Genomic DNA, 18,240 nt, shown 5'->3' on the forward strand with positions numbered 1-18,240 from the left:
GCAATACGAAGTGCAAGTTATAACATTTGCAGATTTTATGCATTTTCCACTTACTGCAAAGTCATACTCAAGGAGATGGTTCTCACAAACCAATGCGCAAGAGTGTTGGATCTCACAAAGCAATGTGTCAAGCATCTGAACAAGTCATACATTTGTCCTACACGACGGATATTTACAATGTTGTGGTTTCTTTCCTCAAAGACATTAACAATTGCATTGTGTGTATGTAAAAATGCAGATATGTAATAGTCCTATACTTATAAAGGTGTGCGTTGTCCGTAATGATGGCGATATCGAAGAGGAATACCATAGTTTGACGGTTTGTGTCTGGTAGAAAACACTGCCTGAGGAGTGCAAACCTACTTAATATACTACCATGCTCGTAGTACATATGTTTTGTATTGGGTATCAATTGATGTTAATGTACCTAGGGAATCGAGGAATGAGTATCTATTACGCAAATGCTTCACAAGAACATGTATATATGTTGTCGTATACTAGTACATTATATACATTATGTGCTGCCTAACTACATGTATAACTTACATCAACCATCAATATTGTTTTTTTATTGGCTACGCGTTGCTCTTCTCTTATTTTCCATGTATCCTACTTACAAGCGAGGTACAACTTACACCGCCGCCATATAGCTGCAATATTGCCCCGTACGGCGTGAAACTAAACTCACTCGTTCACTGTTCGACCAACATGGGCAGTAGGCCTACATCCCATCAGATCTGTCGACAGTAAAGAGTGAATTCGTAATGAGTGAGTATATCTGGACTACATTTAAGAACAGATTAATCTACAATACTCAGACCTATCCTACTGTTATAGTGTCTACTTCAGAACAGCCCTGTCCAAATATTTCTACAGACCAAAACTAAGTAGCCAGACTGTATGATATTTAGTTATAATTATATGACCTGCAATCCTGATCTTTATCACCACCGTAGAGTACATTGCTTTGTCAGCTACCTTGTTAATTAATTACTGTATATGACATTTATGGCCTTTTTTGGTCATCCCCCTTGGCTGTGTCTGTCATCACATCAACTGTAGAAGGAAGTGCTATTAGTTTCTCTATCTTTCCATTGTTGAATCTTTGCCGGTCTATTGTTGTTAAAAACTATATATATGTATGCTCACATCCATACTGCACGTGAGATGCGAGTGTGGAGACCGGCATTCCGACAGTCTTTGTAGGGACGACCGCGAGCAGGATTATGCCGCTCGCAGGAAAGGCCCTGGGGTTGAGCTGGAAGTCGGCTCACCTCATTCATGTATACTTGTTTGTCACGTCTTGTAAAACCAACTTAAGAAGTTTGAACAACTAAACTATGCCTTCGCAGTCATCAACGTGTTCGTTTGTCTTCGTCAAACGTTCATCAAAATCATGAGCTAATTCACCACGAGCCGATGACGACAGGCCCCCGTTGACACTACTACCAGTACTGATGCGTCAAGAAAAGATTTATGCCATTGAGAAAAAGTCGTTACACTTGATGCATGGCTACTGTTAAATGATGTTACATGTTACATGAAACTCTTTTCCTAACATTTGAACCTTATAAAGTAATGACAAAACCTGATTGTCATTTTAAATGTGGGTGAAAACAGTACACAAAATATGGTTAAAGCCATTGCCTAATTCCATAAAACATATTCGCCCATTCTAGATTTAGGAATGGAGTCAATCACGACAGAACTCAAGAAGGTGCAAGCATCAATAATATATTTCCAGTGGTACATTACGATACCTTTTGACTTGGTAGATATATAGGTAGAAATGGGGTCTTGAGTAACTAGAGACAGAGTAACTGCTAGGAAGTAGAGGACGCTCCAACTATCGTTTGCGTTCAGATACGAATGTTCAATAGATACAGAGTATTATTTTCTTAAAAAGACGAACATGCGACTAGATATTAAGATAAGCAAGGCAATCTAATTCAAAATACCTTTTAAATGTTTGCAGTGTTGTACTACTCGGAAAATATATGGTTACACCAGCACCATGATTAAACGCAACATACGTACTGTAACTCTAAGAAATCCAAGACAGGTAATACATTTTTGAAATACAAAATTTGATCTGTCACGCACGGTAGAAAGAGAGATGTTTCTGTTTCACACCAGGACACTCTCCAGCATGCCCTGCTCCTCCCGTGGAAGCTCAATTTGTGTCTCCAATGAGTCACGTGGTGGGAGTTTCGTGTAATGGGAAACAACCCCTACAATCAGACAATCACCTGCCACATTTACCGTTGTGCGAAAACGATCCCTGGAAAGATAGAATGTAAACATAGGTTAAGTTTGACACATACACACTAGATTCTTAATATACAATGTAAGTAACGACAGATGTATTCCATTTACAATTAAACAGTATGATCCGAAAACACGCTGAAGGCATTCGGCTTCCAGTTACTGTAAAAATAATTTTGAGATAGTGTTAGAATTGGAAATCTTTGAATTTGGCCGGCCATCTTGGACGCCATCTTCTTGGTGGATGGTAGAGGAAGTGGGGCCCCAAAATCGGACAAAAATATGTTTTATGTAAATTGTTTTTGGTTGACGTCTGATGTTAAATATTAATTCGCTCACACAGTATAAACTGAAGAAAGTAGTAACAGTTTACCCTATGTAAACAGGCACAATTTGTTTCCCATGTAGACGTTTAGTGATCGTGTGTCGATGGAATATACTTTAGTGATGATAGCTTACATCAACCAATCAACAGAGACGAGGTACGCGATGCCCCGATCTGGGAGTCCAACTGATTGTAGGACAACCAGCAGTACAGCAAAACCAGCACCAGGAACAGCAGCGGATCCAACACTGCTTAAAACAGCGGTTAGACTGGAATAGGTGAGTTAACTGTTATTACAGAAGAACGTGTTATGCAGGATTTTCCTATTTCTTGCTAAACTTGCTAAACATAAACTTAAAATAAAAGATAGGCGATGGATTCATCGACATGAGCGATAGTGTAAATACTGTTTTAATCATTTGAAACAGAGTGGAGTTGGAGATGAGACCTATTTCTTAACAGTATGTCCTTTAGGCAGGATGATAATATATGGAAAGTATGACCTGTGTATGAGGAACTGTGATGTAAATATTTCCCCTGGGTGAGAACTAAGCATGGAAAGACGGAACATTTAAGCAAAACTATGAATATCTTTCCATTTGAAAGCTAAATATTCAATGTACCTGCCACAAAAAGGAGAAATAAGTTTGCTCCTTCTCTTTCGCTCTCAGTTCGAAAAACTGGACACCAACGTACCCTATAATTATGACATCCCCAAATGGCAGACTGATTCCATTGTACTGAGCTATGAATACAGGAGCAATGGCGGCGAACACAGCCCCGCCATCCATGTTGACGGTGGCTCCCACTGGGAGGATGAAACTTGAAATCCTTGTGTCCACCTTCATTCGCTCCTCGACACACTGCATCGTCACCGGCAGTGTGGCGGCACTGGAAACAAACTTATTCTGATCACGACGAATACAAGTCGCCACAGTGCAAGTGTGAACTCCGGTCTTTCTTTAAACGAATCTAACTGTGTTGCTTTAGAGATATGTCTTTCTCAATGAAGCTGTCAGCTCTGGCATAGGGAATACTGTGGTGAATGTCAGCAAACATACGAAAATCAGTACAGTACAACAGCGCATAACATGCATAACCTTATTGGTCCAAAAACGTTGACAGTTCACACATACGATTCAAGGCAATTGTGCACATGAAAAGGGAATTGCAGTCAATATAGTGACTTACTTTGCCAGTGCCAGGGACTGCCACTGAAACTACAAATGTTCTCTAAATGTCTCCCAATAATTATTTTGAAAGATTTCTTGAAGACTTGAATATTTGAACAAGAGATGTATTATGTGGACGAGGAAATGTTTTGGGGGGCAGCAAGCACCATACATAAAACAATAGGATTCCAAGTATGCAGTTAAAATTACAAAAGTCAATCTGTTTAGCATTGTTGGCAATATGTCTCTACGCCAATCACCGTGAGATGTCATAGACGGCACAGGCTGTGAGAATATTGCTCTCTATAATAGGAATATTGACTACTTGAAATCTGAATTCTGAGTCAGTCATTCTGAACTTCATGCACAGATTTAGATATGAAACATTTGAAGCGGTCACCCTGGTCTCTTTTGCTTTTAGTTCAAGTGGGTGAAACACAGGAAGAGAAGTTGTTGGGTGGTTATTGGGCGTTATCAGATCGTCCGTACTTGAGTGGCATGGTGTGATAAACAACGAAGAGAGATCTATGGCTAAACAACTTTTCCAATATTGATATGATCGGGGTAGCTACTAACACCGTTTTCATGCACTTCAAGTAATTCCTGCAGTAACAATAAGTCACTCACCACAAAGAATAATATCCCATTTTGTTCCGAAAACGTTGGTTCTCGACGTTGACATGATCAACTAAGAAAATTTATCGTGTTTAAGGGTTATTCAGGCTGATGTACAACGTCATCAAACAAGAAATCGTACCTACTTTCACTGGTAGGAGTGAGTGAGTGAGTTTAGTTTTACGCCGCGCTCAGCAATATTCCAGCTATATGGGAGATCTGTAAATAATCGAGTCTGGACCAGACAATTCAGTGATCAATAACATGAGCAATTGGGCGATCAGCGTGAGCTATCAGCGCAATTGGGAACCGATGGTATGTGTCAACCAAGTCAGTGAGCCTGACTACCCGATCCCGTCGCCTCTTACAACAAGCAGAGTCGCCTTTCATGGCAAACACGGGTTGTTCTCTGATAGGAATGCTACGGACCACTGGCAAGGTATACACTGTTGACACAATCCAATAGATTCATACAATTAGAGATAATATTTCCTCAGAAACTTTGATGGTTTATCTTGACTACACCGCTTCCAGTGTCCTCACAAGTGCAAACGTATACACACAGTCTGGTTACATGCGTTTTAATACATTTGAAGACACTTTAAACCCTAATAATTTCAGTGAGATCTTTGCTGTTGTGAGATCTTGGCTTTTGACTCGTTTATGGCATCTCCGTACGAAGACATACTTATTTGAATACGTTTTACCGAATCTTTCCTTGCTGACAGTAGTGGCTGTCAAGTACAGACACAAATCCTAGCAATGCTAGAAGACAAATCCTACAATTTAACATTTTACTGAAAGGCTAAGATAGTAATTAAATATACCTGGAGCTCGTTGCAAAGGCTGTCAGCAACGCTTGTACTGACTTGGAGTATATGGCATATGGGTTTTCTCTGGTAAAGATGAAATAGAAACCTGGAAGAATCACCAGTGAATGGATGGCGTATCCGGCCAATTCAGTTGCTATGTAGATAGCCAGTGTTTGTCCAGTCGCCGTTATGTCATTTGTGGACATTACCTGGCCAGTGATGAGAAACAGAATGCCAACCGGAGAATACCTACAGGACGCAAATGTTGCATGTCATATATACATAGACCCAGTACTGGTTTGTTTTGTCGTTGTACTCCTGTGTCAGAAATATTCAAACGTTTTGACAAACGCACTATATGAAAATTCAATTTTTTAAAAAAAAGAACTTTGTTGTTATAAACATTATTCTTCAGTTGATGAATCTTTACTGGTTTTTTATATTTCCTGTCTTTAGAAGCTTATGAATGTGTCAAATCCTACATACTGTCTTGAAAATTTACTTTCCTACATTATTTCACGTCAGTACTGAAATATCTTTATAAAACACATATTGAATAAGTAAATAATTTACTTTTACGAGACATTTTAACTTTTCGTGACATTTTACTTTTGACTGACGTGAATACACGTGAGCGCCACTTGTCAAAAATATGCCATGGTGACGTGCTGTTGCTATTACATAATTAGATCTGGGACACATTTTTCTACAAAATGACGCCACATTTAGCAAGATCTTGACATTTTGATATTTTGGATCCAAGGCAAAGTGCCTGCGATATCAATCGCTGCGATGTTTCTGTATTATTACTTTACTTGTTTTAGACTAAGTGGAAATTATGGCAGAACATAATATTTCCACATTAGCTGAAAATTATTCAAATGATACAGAGGTAAGAAGAAAACGCTGGGTGCATAAATGTGTTGTCGAGATGATAACTGAATTTGTGTCCGCTCACCACATCACCAGTTTGATCATGTTTTGTGTAACAGTGTTGATGACCGTGAAGAACTCTGTCACCACGGCTCCATAACTACCCAACTGGCCGAGAGTCACCCCAAAAACAATGCAGTACATCAGTACACCTGGAAGTGTATTTTGGGGGCATTACAGACAATGACACAAATATACCCATGACATGAGCTGGCAAAACAAACAGTCCGACCTTTCATAATATTTGGGTTCTATTGGAACCTGATTACAGGAAGAGCTTTTCTCATTCTACTTGTACATGAGTGCCAACTGTAAAAGGAAACACTCGGCATACCCAGGTAGCAAGGAGGTCAGTATGCTTACGCTTTGGTATCTTATGTATTACTGTAGGTCCTAATTACCGAGAGACAAAATTCTCTTGAATCTATGTTCGTGTGCATGTTGTCTGATCAATAAATACCTAAGATATTTGCACCATCAACCAGTCGTGTTGTCCTTGTCGACGATGGCTGATTTATCATGTTGTCATCTGTAGAATTTCCAGTATCATTCATGAAAGCAGACCTGGAGCTACTACTATCTTCTGTCCTTGTGTCAGTGCTTGTGTGTTGGACTGTTGCAGCCACGATGTTGTCTGGCACTATGTTTCTAAAGAGAACATGTGAGTGAGTCAGGTTACGAAGTTTAAACCACAAAAAGAAATTTGTCACATCAGTCTCGATTATCTGTCAAAACCCGATTCCACAGAGCCACAATTTCATAAACGCAAATTTGCATCAGTGTAACAAGTCCTCAGAGCATGTCTTGGCAATATCTGAAATTTGATGATGACATAAAACACATGGAAGTGTCTAAACGTATGGTAAATAGACTGAGTTATTGCGAGGGAATCCTGGATGCAGAACATACATGACGTTAACAACTATAAAGATAACTGTGAAAAATGATGTGTTAACTTCTCCCTGGACATAACCAAGTATAAAACTCTTAAAGTCACAATTCTAACATTCCATCTAACATTGTCGGATAGTGGTTCATTGGATTTACCGAAAGGGTCGACTAATTAATACCCCATGGATTACAGTATAAATACGTTCTTGTCATGAGTGGAGTTAAACGACAAAGGAACAAAAAGTAAGTTACCTTAACAAGTCCAGAAAGATGTCCAATGATGATACCATGGCGGTGTTGTGGGATACATCAGTTGTTGAGGAGCCTGAGTATGCTCCTGGTTTGATGGTCAGGACTAATGTCAAGCCAATCAGTGTCGCAGTAACCGATGTACTTGCATAGTAAACCATCGACAATACACCTATCTTTCCAGCAGATGATCCTTTCATATTACCCAGACCTTTCAGATAATATGTATTAGTTTCACACGAAAAAGGTGCAAATATTCTCATATATTTGTGTGAACAAATTGCAGACATTAATTGGGTATTTCCAAAATCTAAACTATTACAGTGGTTTCGTATTTCAGTGCAAGAATATTGAGCCACAAAAGAAACGCAGAGAGGTTTCTTAAAGCTCACTCTTTAATTCGCTTTAGATTGTATCAACATGACAAGTATGGTTAACACATTTTCGGGAATCATATGTAGTGTTCTCACAAACAAGACCACCCCAAATGATATTATTAGGAAACAACAAAGCCAGTATCGTGTGACATCATGGGCATCGATGACAACGTTGCATGGTACCGAAGTCCAGTGCTGCTCTGACAGCATAATTTCTCTGACGTCCAAAATAGGGTACCACGTGGAGTCTTATGACCCCAATATACCGAGAAGCTGTCACGTCATTTCCTCGTCCTGGACCGAGATTCTGGAAGACCAAATCTCTGGTAAAGACCGACTACACCCGCCAACGTGATGCTTGGACCACCCCACGATCTCGAGTCGCTTTAAAAATACATTCATTGGAAAACCGTTCCCCAAGCCTTCGTCACACTCCCACTCTTCCATAGGCTGTTGAAACACATTGTCGGCTTTCTTCAAATCAAATGAAATCAAGTTAGACATTTGTATAGCGTTACATATATAGTGCTCATAAGCGTTTAGTCGAATGTCCGTTTCAAGACGATGGTGTTGCGACAAGATCGGAAACTGTTGATATTTTCCGATTTTCTGATGTTTTCAGATATTCCATTCCAAAGTACAGCACTCACTCTGCAAAATGTATGTTGTGATTCGGACTGATGGAGCATGTAGGCTTTGCTGACTAACTGAGAAACCTTCCAGGCATGTGAAGGTTGGCTATTTCCTTGAGATAGAATGGAGCAAGCACATTAATGGACTTGTAAACAAGAACTTTGAATACAACTCTGTCTTTTACAATGAGCCAGTGTAAGTCCTTCTGGACTGGTCTGATGTTATGTGAACATACATATGTGAGCGTGTTAGGAGCCTGGCACCTTGCCCATGATATATTCCTCAGAGTAGACTGATGAAGAAGTCTGGACGTAATGTCACACGTGTATGGGTTAGTCAGTTTACTGATGGTGTGTTCATGTAATCTGTTTTGATGTTCCTTAGGTGGAAATATGCAGATGTGCAGATGTTACTGGCGTGATTTTCCCGAGCTTTAATGTTTGGGCAAAGATGACACCTACAATTTGAAGAAGGCTTTCTGGTTGAACAAACGTGTCTTTAACTGGAACTCCCTGGATCTTGTACTTTCATTTTGTCTGCTTGGAGCTGATCATGGAAATCTTAGTTTTGCCATCGGTCAGTTTCAGAAAATTACCGTTCATCCAACATTTGATTTCAGGTGGGTATTCTGTGCAGAAGATGCAGTAGGTGACTTGATATTGCCAGTGCCATCAGCACATAGATGAGAACCGATTGTGGGCTTCGGCTATATTGCCAACGGGTATGGGGTATACAGTCAACTGGATGTGACCCAGAACTGAGCCTTGTGATACTCCAGACAGTAATTATATATGCTCTCAGACCTTACCCGATCGATGACAGCTGATTGCTAGCTTCCTCTGAGGTACGATTGAAACCATGAGAACGCATCGACAGTGACACCAAGACGTAACTGTTTTTGAGAGACTGGAATACCCTATCAAAGCCACTGTAGACGACAAGAGAATGAAAAGACAGACAGAAGCTCAACGACGCAAGGCCATCGGCAGTTTTCAAGGATGGGCATAGCAGCATGAGGCGGGAAGGCACTTGAGCGTGTACAGACAGACCATCTCAAACCTATAGCTATGGACCCGATATAGCAATAATGGGAATGTTAAAATAATGACAGACCTAGGGCAGGTGGACATAGAGGTATCACCTCAGCCCAGGATATATGCCTCCGGCTGAGACATCTTCGTTCAAACTCAACGGGCGCATCATACACTAGAATCTAAAAGCCTGGACTGCTCCGAATCTCTGACCAGACAGGGCGCAATTGGTTATAGGAAGCAAGACGTATTGCATAAAGATAAGTTAACATCACGTCGTTTCCTTTGTCAACGGTTGATCTTTCGAGCTAAACAATGCTCGACTTCACGTTGCACGTGTTTGACAGGGCTTTCTTCGGCAAAACAATGTTGAGGTGTTACCCTGGCCTAATCGATAAGCCTATTTGTCCCCCATTGAACATCTGTGAGATAGATCATGATTGACGCTTGTGCCAGTGTAATCAGCCACCTCAGATGCTACGGGAATTGCACACGGCCCTTCGTCAACAGTCAGAACATTGCACAAGACAACATTCGTCATCTTCTTTCATCTGTGGCTCACCGCTGCCAAGCTGTTATCGATGCTCATGGTGATCACACCAGATACTCACATTTCACTGTTCACGTGGCTTCGATAGCCCGCTGTTGTTGTGCTAAACACTTTCAGGATAATCATTTTTGGAAGTTTGTGAAGTGATTATTTACTGTAATTGAGCAACGATGTTATGTTTGAGCCATTTTAATGCACGCAGTCAGTAAACTAAAAACAGTATATCACCTGTCAAATATATGAACAAATAACAACACAATGAGAAATAGAATATGTAACAGTCATGATTACACAAATGTCACAGGAATGTGAAGACGATAACTGCATGAATTGTCTGGTTTATGGTACGAATTCAGTATATACGGATTTGTATCAGAAGGACTTGAAACTGTCACCTCTTATGATACTGGCTATTATCAGAGGCAGCATCAGCATCTTCAGCATACGAAGGAAGAGCTCTCCAGGAAACTGTACCAACTGTATAGCATCAGAGGACGGCTTGAGAGACCGGCACAAAATCCCAGCAACAATTCCCAGTACAACGGCGATAATTGTAGCGATGAGAAAGATATTGTGTCGGAGGAAGTGAAGGAACTTCATCTGTTATGAGACGGTGATAGTTGTATGTTTATGGTGTAGAATATGAAGAAGTTTACATCTATATAGATATTTTTACTTGCTGTTTATTTCGTTTTAGACGAGGAACAGATAATAATGAGTCACGTGAATAGTCATATCAATAAATATGTATTGTACTGTGATGTTCTCATGTTTACCAAACAATGATAAAATACGTTTCTATAATGGTAATTAATGTCTACTATGGTCCACTGCATGCTCTCTCCCTCTCAGAAGTGATTAATTAACATTCTATTCTTCTATTTCTGAAACATTTGAAACCATATAAGAGTTGTGTAACACAACATATTTAGACTCTTTTCAAGGGGAGGAACAGGTGTCCTGAAACGTAGACGTATTCAACTGTATATTTTAGAACACTTTTGCTATCGACTAATGGACCTGACTGGCATTCAGCAGGCGCTGGCAGCTCGACCCATGACCTTTTAATAGCAGTTTTCAGTGATGTGTATATTCATCAGTGGTAAATTTAGATAAACGTGAGTGAGTGAGTTAATATTTATCGTCACATCGGCAATATTGCAGCCATATCGTGACGGGAACAAGGAATAATGGCATTGCAGAATAAATGAATATAAGAAACTAAAACTATGTAGACGAGGAACAGTAAAACCAGTAGTATATATCACATATATCCATTTAAGACTAGCAATTACATCTAAAACAGTTTAACTACAGTGGACAATACAATATAAAAATGGGCTATAGATTGCCAACAACTGAAGGTAGATCACCATACTAGGGACCATGGGGACTTACATTACTTTTGCTACCTACATGTACCCTAGCTGGATTTACATCATCCCTCAGCCATTAGCAATTTAGGCATATCTAGCCATGCATTTAAAAAGACACATATACTACGATTGAACTAGCGAAGGGATTGAATTTACTTTGAATGTTTCTGGACTTACGTACCCTCTCAGGAGGACAATAATTTTACAGTACTTTAAATCCCTCGAGGATACAGCCACTAACAGTCTTAGTTATCAATTCAAACTTCCAATCATATTTATCTATTTACGAGTATGTTATGAAATCTAATTCGTTTTTAAAATGTTACAATTGAACGAGAACTTATGTTACTAACAAGATCCTTCATAGTTCGTGATTTGAAATATTTATTCCCTGTGATGGAATATTCGACACAGTCAAGCAAGAAATGCTTGACCGTGATTATTTCATCACAAGGGTTGCAAAAAGGAAGATCTTCACCTTTCAGTATATATTCGTGCGTGTTTCCTGTGTGACCAATGCGACATCGTCGCATGATGACCTCTTCAAATCTGGATTGACAACCGAAATGCATGTAAGTACAACCAATAGAAAGTTTATCGCCTGCAAATTATTTGAAGCCACTTCTTCTGCATCAGATGAGGGATATATGATGTAATGGTAGCTTAATAATCAGTATAAGGGATAAGAAGTGGTGTCACAGATTGTTGACTGCTGCTTTAGCAGCAAGGTCAGCCAGTGTGTTACCAGAGATTCCTACATGGTTGGGTAACCTACAAAAGACGATGTCGTATTGGCCAGGAGCAAGATCATTACAATACAATGCAATTCAATAATTTCTTTTAAAAGTGGTTGTTTACATGACAAGTTTCAAATAGCCTGAAGGCAAGAAAGAGAGTCTGAAAAGATGATATATTGTTTATATTTAGGGTGTCTATTAATATATTTTAAGGCTGTTGAAATGGCGTTTGCCTCCGCCCTGAAAATAGAGCTGTTGTCAGGCAATCGGGAAGATATTGTTCTGGATCCAATTACAGTGGCACAAGCCACTGCGCCACCGTCCTTGGATCCATCTGTAAATAATGATTTTTATATATTGTATTTACTACGTAATTGACTAAATTCTTGTTTATATTGTAGTTCATTAGTTTTTAAATGTGGTTAATGCTAGGTCAACTTGGGGCCTAACCAATTGCCAAGGAGGAGAAGAAAGAAGACAGGGTGGAGCTATATTATCCAGCTCAATGCCGGCAGCAGAAATATATTGTTTAATTCTTCATGTATAAATGCTTATAGAGAGGAGTGAAAAAAAACAGTTATATGCAGGGTTTGACTCATTTGAATATAGTTTTGTTATGTACTGAAGAGTTAATTTTATTCGGCGCTGCTCAGAGATGGTTCATCGGCCTCGACATACAACCTGTCAACAGGTAAAAAAGAGCCAAGACAAAGTCTTAAACCTTGGTGGTGGACAGAATCAAGTATTTTTAAGCTGCTTGTGCAGGCTGCACCATATACGATGGAGCCGTAATCAAGTTTTGATCGTACCAATAATCTATATAAGTGAAGGAGGGTAGATTGATCCCCTCCCCACTTAGAATTGGAAACAACCTTAAATAAATCAATAACTTTCAGGCATTTAACTTTAAGGGATTTAATGTGTGTCAAAAAGGTTAAATGTGAATCGAAGATAAGACTCAAGAAGTTGGCCTCCTTAACAACTTTGATGGAAGTGCCTTTCATAAATAGTTAGGGGTCTTTGTGTGCTATGTATTTACGGCAGAAATGTATACAATTAGTTTTGGATTTCGAAAATTTAAAGCCGTTTTCAAGACACCATTTATCTATTTTGTTTAAACACAACTGTAGTTGTCGTTCAATAGTATGCATATTTTTGACACGACAAGAAATATTAGAATCATACACAAAGAGTGATCCATCAACTGACTGGTTTAAAACAGTGGATAAATTGTTGATCTTTATGCTAAACAATGTGACAGACAAAATACTGCCATTTGGGACACCCTGATCCTGACTGTAATGATCAGACAAAGTAAAACTCACTCGGACTTGAAATTGCCTGTTATCTAAAGGGTTCGATATAAATTGGGGCAAGCGACCTCGCAATCCAAAGTCATGCAAGTCTCTTAAAATCCCAAGTTTTCAGGATGTGTCGTATGTTTTTCTCTAAGTAAAAAAAATATCGACACTGCACGATGCTTAGTAATAGTGGCATTCTTCAGAAAAGATTCTAAACGCACTCAATGAACAATAGTACTTCTGTTTTTACGGAAACCACATTGAATATCTGTAATTAAGTTATTTGTTTCCAAGTACCAAACAAGTCGATTATTTATCATGCGTTCCATGGTCTTGCAAACGAAGCTAGTCAGTGAAATCGGCCTATAGTTGGAAGGATCAGTATGATCACGTCCAAGTTTAGGAATGGGCTTAAGTATAGCATCACAATCAAAATGTTCAGATGTCCAAATATATATGATCAACAATATGAGGAAGCGTCTCTAAAGATGATTCTGGTAAATGTTTCAGGATTTGATAATGTATGTTATCAGCTCCTGAAGCAGTATCGTGAGTCTGGTCAAGAGCAGTATGGATTTTCTGGATGATATTCAATACTTTAGAAATAGTTATACGTGCATTGATTTTAGAGACATAGGTTCGCCAAGACTGGCGTTTATTTTGCTTCAAAGTACGCCGTGCTTCAGCATTTAAAATTTTCAATTTTGTTGAAGTTATGGACCATTGGATGGCGAAGGAAATAATACTCAGCATTCTTCTGTGCCTCTCTGGCTTGTTTGCAGGTATCAATAAAATATGGCTTTCGAATGTGTTGATTTGTAGAGGATTTTTAGCAGCTATCTACTTCAGCTCATCTGAAAATAATTTCATAGGGTCTGCGACGTCAAGAAATTGATCAGGTTTAAATGTATTAGAAGCAAGCAGTTGAAATGAAGACCAGTTGGATATGGAAACGTTCCATCTTGTAGGTAAATGCAGATCGATATTGGAGATTCCTGTAATTCGTGTAATTAGGCCACACATTAACATGTTCCAATAAGAATTTAACTTATCAACGGCGTCGAAGAAAGAGACGCTGACACGTCTGCATGAGACCAACAGATTGTCGGACAAGCAGAAGCACACCAGTAAAAATAGCACCTGGAACACCAGCGTTTTCTATACTGTTTAGAATACCGTGGGTGGTAATAAAAAGCACCTCCTATTCAGCGAGAGATTCACATGCACGTTTTACATGTTAAATTCGTACTGTACCAATCAATCATTTCAATCAATTTAGTAGTACTGATCTAAGATTGGCTTTTCTTTGGAGAGAGGTTACTTTCTGTGTTAATCTGTGTTAAAGAAGTATTAAAATGTTTTGATAACAACTTCCGGCAATGTCATAGGCACACGTCTGCGAGAAAGGGGATGAAGAGATTTTATTACAGGAGGTAAGTGTTTGTTATTCGTCATTGGGAGTGAATACTAAAATACTATTTCTGCACATTGATTGAATTAACGGTGACATGGTTACAAAATCTTCACCTAAATTACTGGAGGTAAGTGTTTGTTATTCGTCATTGGGAGTGAATACTAAAATACTATTTCTGCACATTGATTGAATTAACTGTGACAAGGTTACAAAATCTTCACCTAAATTTAATCTTTCATTTGTTATAATAGTTTATATAATGAGTAGTAGACATAAATAGCAATACTGTATTACACCCATGTTCCTATAGATTTGAAATAAACTAATAAAATAAGTTACTAATTTAGACCTGAATCAATTGCGACTATTGACGTTTCATAATTATGACGTAATGTCATATATATATATATATATATATATATATATATATATATATATATATATATATATATATATATGACACACATAAACCATGCAAAGGTAACTAAAGCATTTTGTTCAAGCTGTTGACTTTTTACTTTAATTTGGAATGTGATTTTTCAATTCAATTTACATAAGCATTGCGTGAGAAACGTTTGTATTGTATCTCTGTAATTATCTCATTTAGTGAAGTTATCCCGTGTATCAATGAACTAATGTATACATTATAATGAATTAGTACCGTGTCACGTTTTGAATTCTACGATACATGTACTTTAATTAGGATAATCATTCGTAACAATGTGCAGAAACTTTTTCATAATAGCTCGAGTTGATAAAACCGAAATCCAGCATATCGATTGGTCAACGATCTAGGGAATAATCAATCTGTATCCAAGCTGTCTTTTGACCAAACGTGCCCCTCAGAAATTTAGCGCACGCCGTATCACCTGTCATTTCCTGTGTGACTGGTATCTCTTGATACGATGGGTCACAGATAAAAAATCAGTCACTATATTGAACAGTTGAGATACAAAACATTCTATTCAGGGACTTTGATGACGGCCCATCCCATGACCCTTTGTCTTATATATGTCCAAGGAATAGTATTATGCAGTATGTATACATGTTTTCTGCGTTAAATCTAGATGAACCAAAGTGACGAACTGTGAATCTGCTTTATGTAAGTCACATAAATACTTTCCTTAAAAAATCAGTGTACACTAGCAATGTATCAGCGAAAACGCTTCTTTCATAGAAGATTATTCAGCATGTACGTAAATTCTTCTTTACTGCCATTGACATAGATGTTTTGTATAATTTAACCTCACACAATGATATGAGATGGACAATTTGTTTACGTATGTCTCATGTCTTACAATAAAAGAAATTGCAATAAAATTACGTAAAAGGTTACATATATGATATGTATTCACGCCTGTTTTCTTTCAACATATATTTTTACAACACAATTGATCAATTAAACAATCAGGACTTGCTCGCATGACGGGACAGTTTCCTGAAACCTGCCAGTGATATCAGGCGTGAGTAGTGTACAGTGTCACCCTGGGGTCTTTTTCAAGATGGCGTCACTTTCGGTCATGTGAGCAGTGACTTCCGGTCAGGGAGATAACTCATGTTTCCGTTTCCATTGTATGCGTGCGGCTCTTGATGACGTCACTACAGGTTCCGTGCGATGCGTGCGCACGACGATGACGTGCGATCCGGGGTGCGCGCACATGACGGTAGTGAGAGAGGAGACGCGTTTCAAGATGGCGACAGACGGACGGGCCGGGACGGGACGGGACGGGACAGGACGAGGGAGGGAGGGAGGGAAGAGAAGGTGGAAGGTCCATGGGTTCAACAAACAAGGATCATCTTGTCATGGAGACGATCGAGCCAGTAGGTGAGTGTCTTCCTGTTTACTCACTTTCTTCGACGGTTCTTTTGACTGGTTGGTGGGAGTCAAACGTTTCGAGGTCTTGGTAGGGCAGTTCATGCTCTTGTGTTCTTCATTGCCACAGTGACGGCATGGATGTGGACAGTCGTAACTGCGATGACCTTCGTTTCTACCACAGTTGTAAAACGTGTCGTTATTATGCTTGTTAGCACTGCCGTTGTTGGTCTTCTTTGGGCATATGTAATGGCGATGCCCTTGAACACCACACTCGGTACAGGTCATCTTGGGGCAGTGCAGATATCTGTGGTTATCTGTTTCGCACAGGCGGCAACGAAAGGTCTGCATGCTTCAAGCTTCTGTCAGCAACTGAAGAGGAAACCTCAAGTTTATATAGAGCCGATGACGTCACACTGGCGCGAATCGGCGTCACTGGCCTCATGTGACGTGACGTCATAGGCATGTGTGACGTCATCGGCCTGCCCCTTGGAAACAAAATCATTCCATGAACTCCTGGTGCACTCCATGAACATGGTTGGCTGACACTGGCCGACACTGCCCAGCACTGCCCAGCACTGGCAGGCACTGGCTCACACTGCTCAGCCTACGGTGACGTCATAGGGTGACGAGTATATAACGCAGGCTCCGCATGGGTCTTGTCAGTTCTCATCATGCTGTCAACGACCATGAACAACGATGAACTTAAAGAAGAAGAACTGGAAGAGGAGCCCGTACCCTGCCAATTGGAGCCAATGCCCGTAAGAATGCTGAAGAAGTTCCGGACCGACACCCATTGGTTCAAGCTCCAGTTCCACGCAGCTTGGCTACAGCAACTCCATCCTGAAGATTTACCCGTCATTCTCCGAGAATAGTTCGATGCAGTTTTGTTAGAGCTGAGAAACCGTGTGAATGGTCATGATAGTGATCGGGTCGGGTTGAGTTTAGAACACCCCGCCCTGGATTCTGACATCCGAATCCCGTTTCGTCGCATGGGCGAGCTCCAGGGAGAAGACATTTTGGCTCAGGTAGAAAAAGTCCAACAAAGCTTGATGACAGGTCGATGACAGCATGGACATTTTCTTGCTCCATGTTGATGATCCTGAACGCATGGGCTAAGGATACGGACGACCCAGACACATTGTGTTGGTTTAAACACTTTCCTAGAAAAGAAACAAAGTATTATTCAAATCAAGAATGAAAACGATCCAATCTGCTTTGCAAACTGGATCCCGTGACCAAGCAATGGACCAAGGAATGGAGATACATACGCGACCATCATAGATCAGCTCGACTGAAAGCAGCCAAGGCCTTATTTCAGCAACTGAAGATCCCCGAAGGTCCATGTACAGGGTTATGCCACGTCAGAGCAGTTTAGTCAACGTTTGGCGCTTTATTATCAAGTCAAAATCTACTCCCAAGATGTCATGAAACACTTCATGTACAAGAGCGAGGTGCCTCAACCGACCAAGGTCCTGCACTTGTATTACCACCACCAACATTATGGTGGGATCACGTCCATGCCATCTTTCACAGGTTATTCCTACTAATGTCAAACCTGTGACCAAGCATACAACGATCCGCAAAATCATCGCTGCACTCCTGAAATTCGTTGTCCCTGGTGCCAGTGTCCTGGATTCTGTGGCAACGTGGACAATGAAGGGCTTTCCTGCCTTCATTGCGGAGGATGGTTTCGCAACCAATACTCCTTTCAAAGCCACCAAACAGCCTCTGCCAAGCATTCCA

General features: G+C 39.9%; 1 protein-coding gene across 2 annotated transcripts in view; it reads right to left on the bottom strand.

Moving 5' to 3' along the window:
- Positions 1–1,797: 1,797 nt before the first annotated feature.
- LOC137287082 (excitatory amino acid transporter-like) overlaps positions 1,798–18,240 on the bottom strand; it is a 35,755-nt gene continuing 19,312 nt past the window's right edge. The window contains exons 2-9 of one of the 2 annotated variants that reach the window (XM_067819210.1): positions 10,249–10,453; positions 7,266–7,473; positions 6,583–6,770; positions 6,148–6,274; positions 5,205–5,438; positions 3,287–3,481; positions 2,725–2,859; positions 1,798–2,281 (exon numbers count right to left, since the gene is read on the bottom strand). In XM_067819210.1, coding sequence (XP_067675311.1) covers positions 2,128–2,281; positions 2,725–2,859; positions 3,287–3,481; positions 5,205–5,438; positions 6,148–6,274; positions 6,583–6,770; positions 7,266–7,473; positions 10,249–10,453 — 1,446 coding nt within the window. In that variant the 3' untranslated portion in view covers positions 1,798–2,127. Of the gene's footprint in view, positions 2,282–2,724; positions 2,860–3,286; positions 3,482–5,204; positions 5,439–6,147; positions 6,275–6,582; positions 6,771–7,265; positions 7,474–10,248; positions 10,454–18,240 lie in introns of those variants that run through there. The other variant, XM_067819211.1, reaches the window with a different exon arrangement.

The sequence above is a fragment of the Haliotis asinina genome, chromosome 6, assembly GCF_037392515.1.
Source record: "Haliotis asinina isolate JCU_RB_2024 chromosome 6, JCU_Hal_asi_v2, whole genome shotgun sequence".
In the NCBI taxonomy this organism is placed as follows: Eukaryota; Metazoa; Mollusca; class Gastropoda; order Lepetellida; family Haliotidae; genus Haliotis; species Haliotis asinina.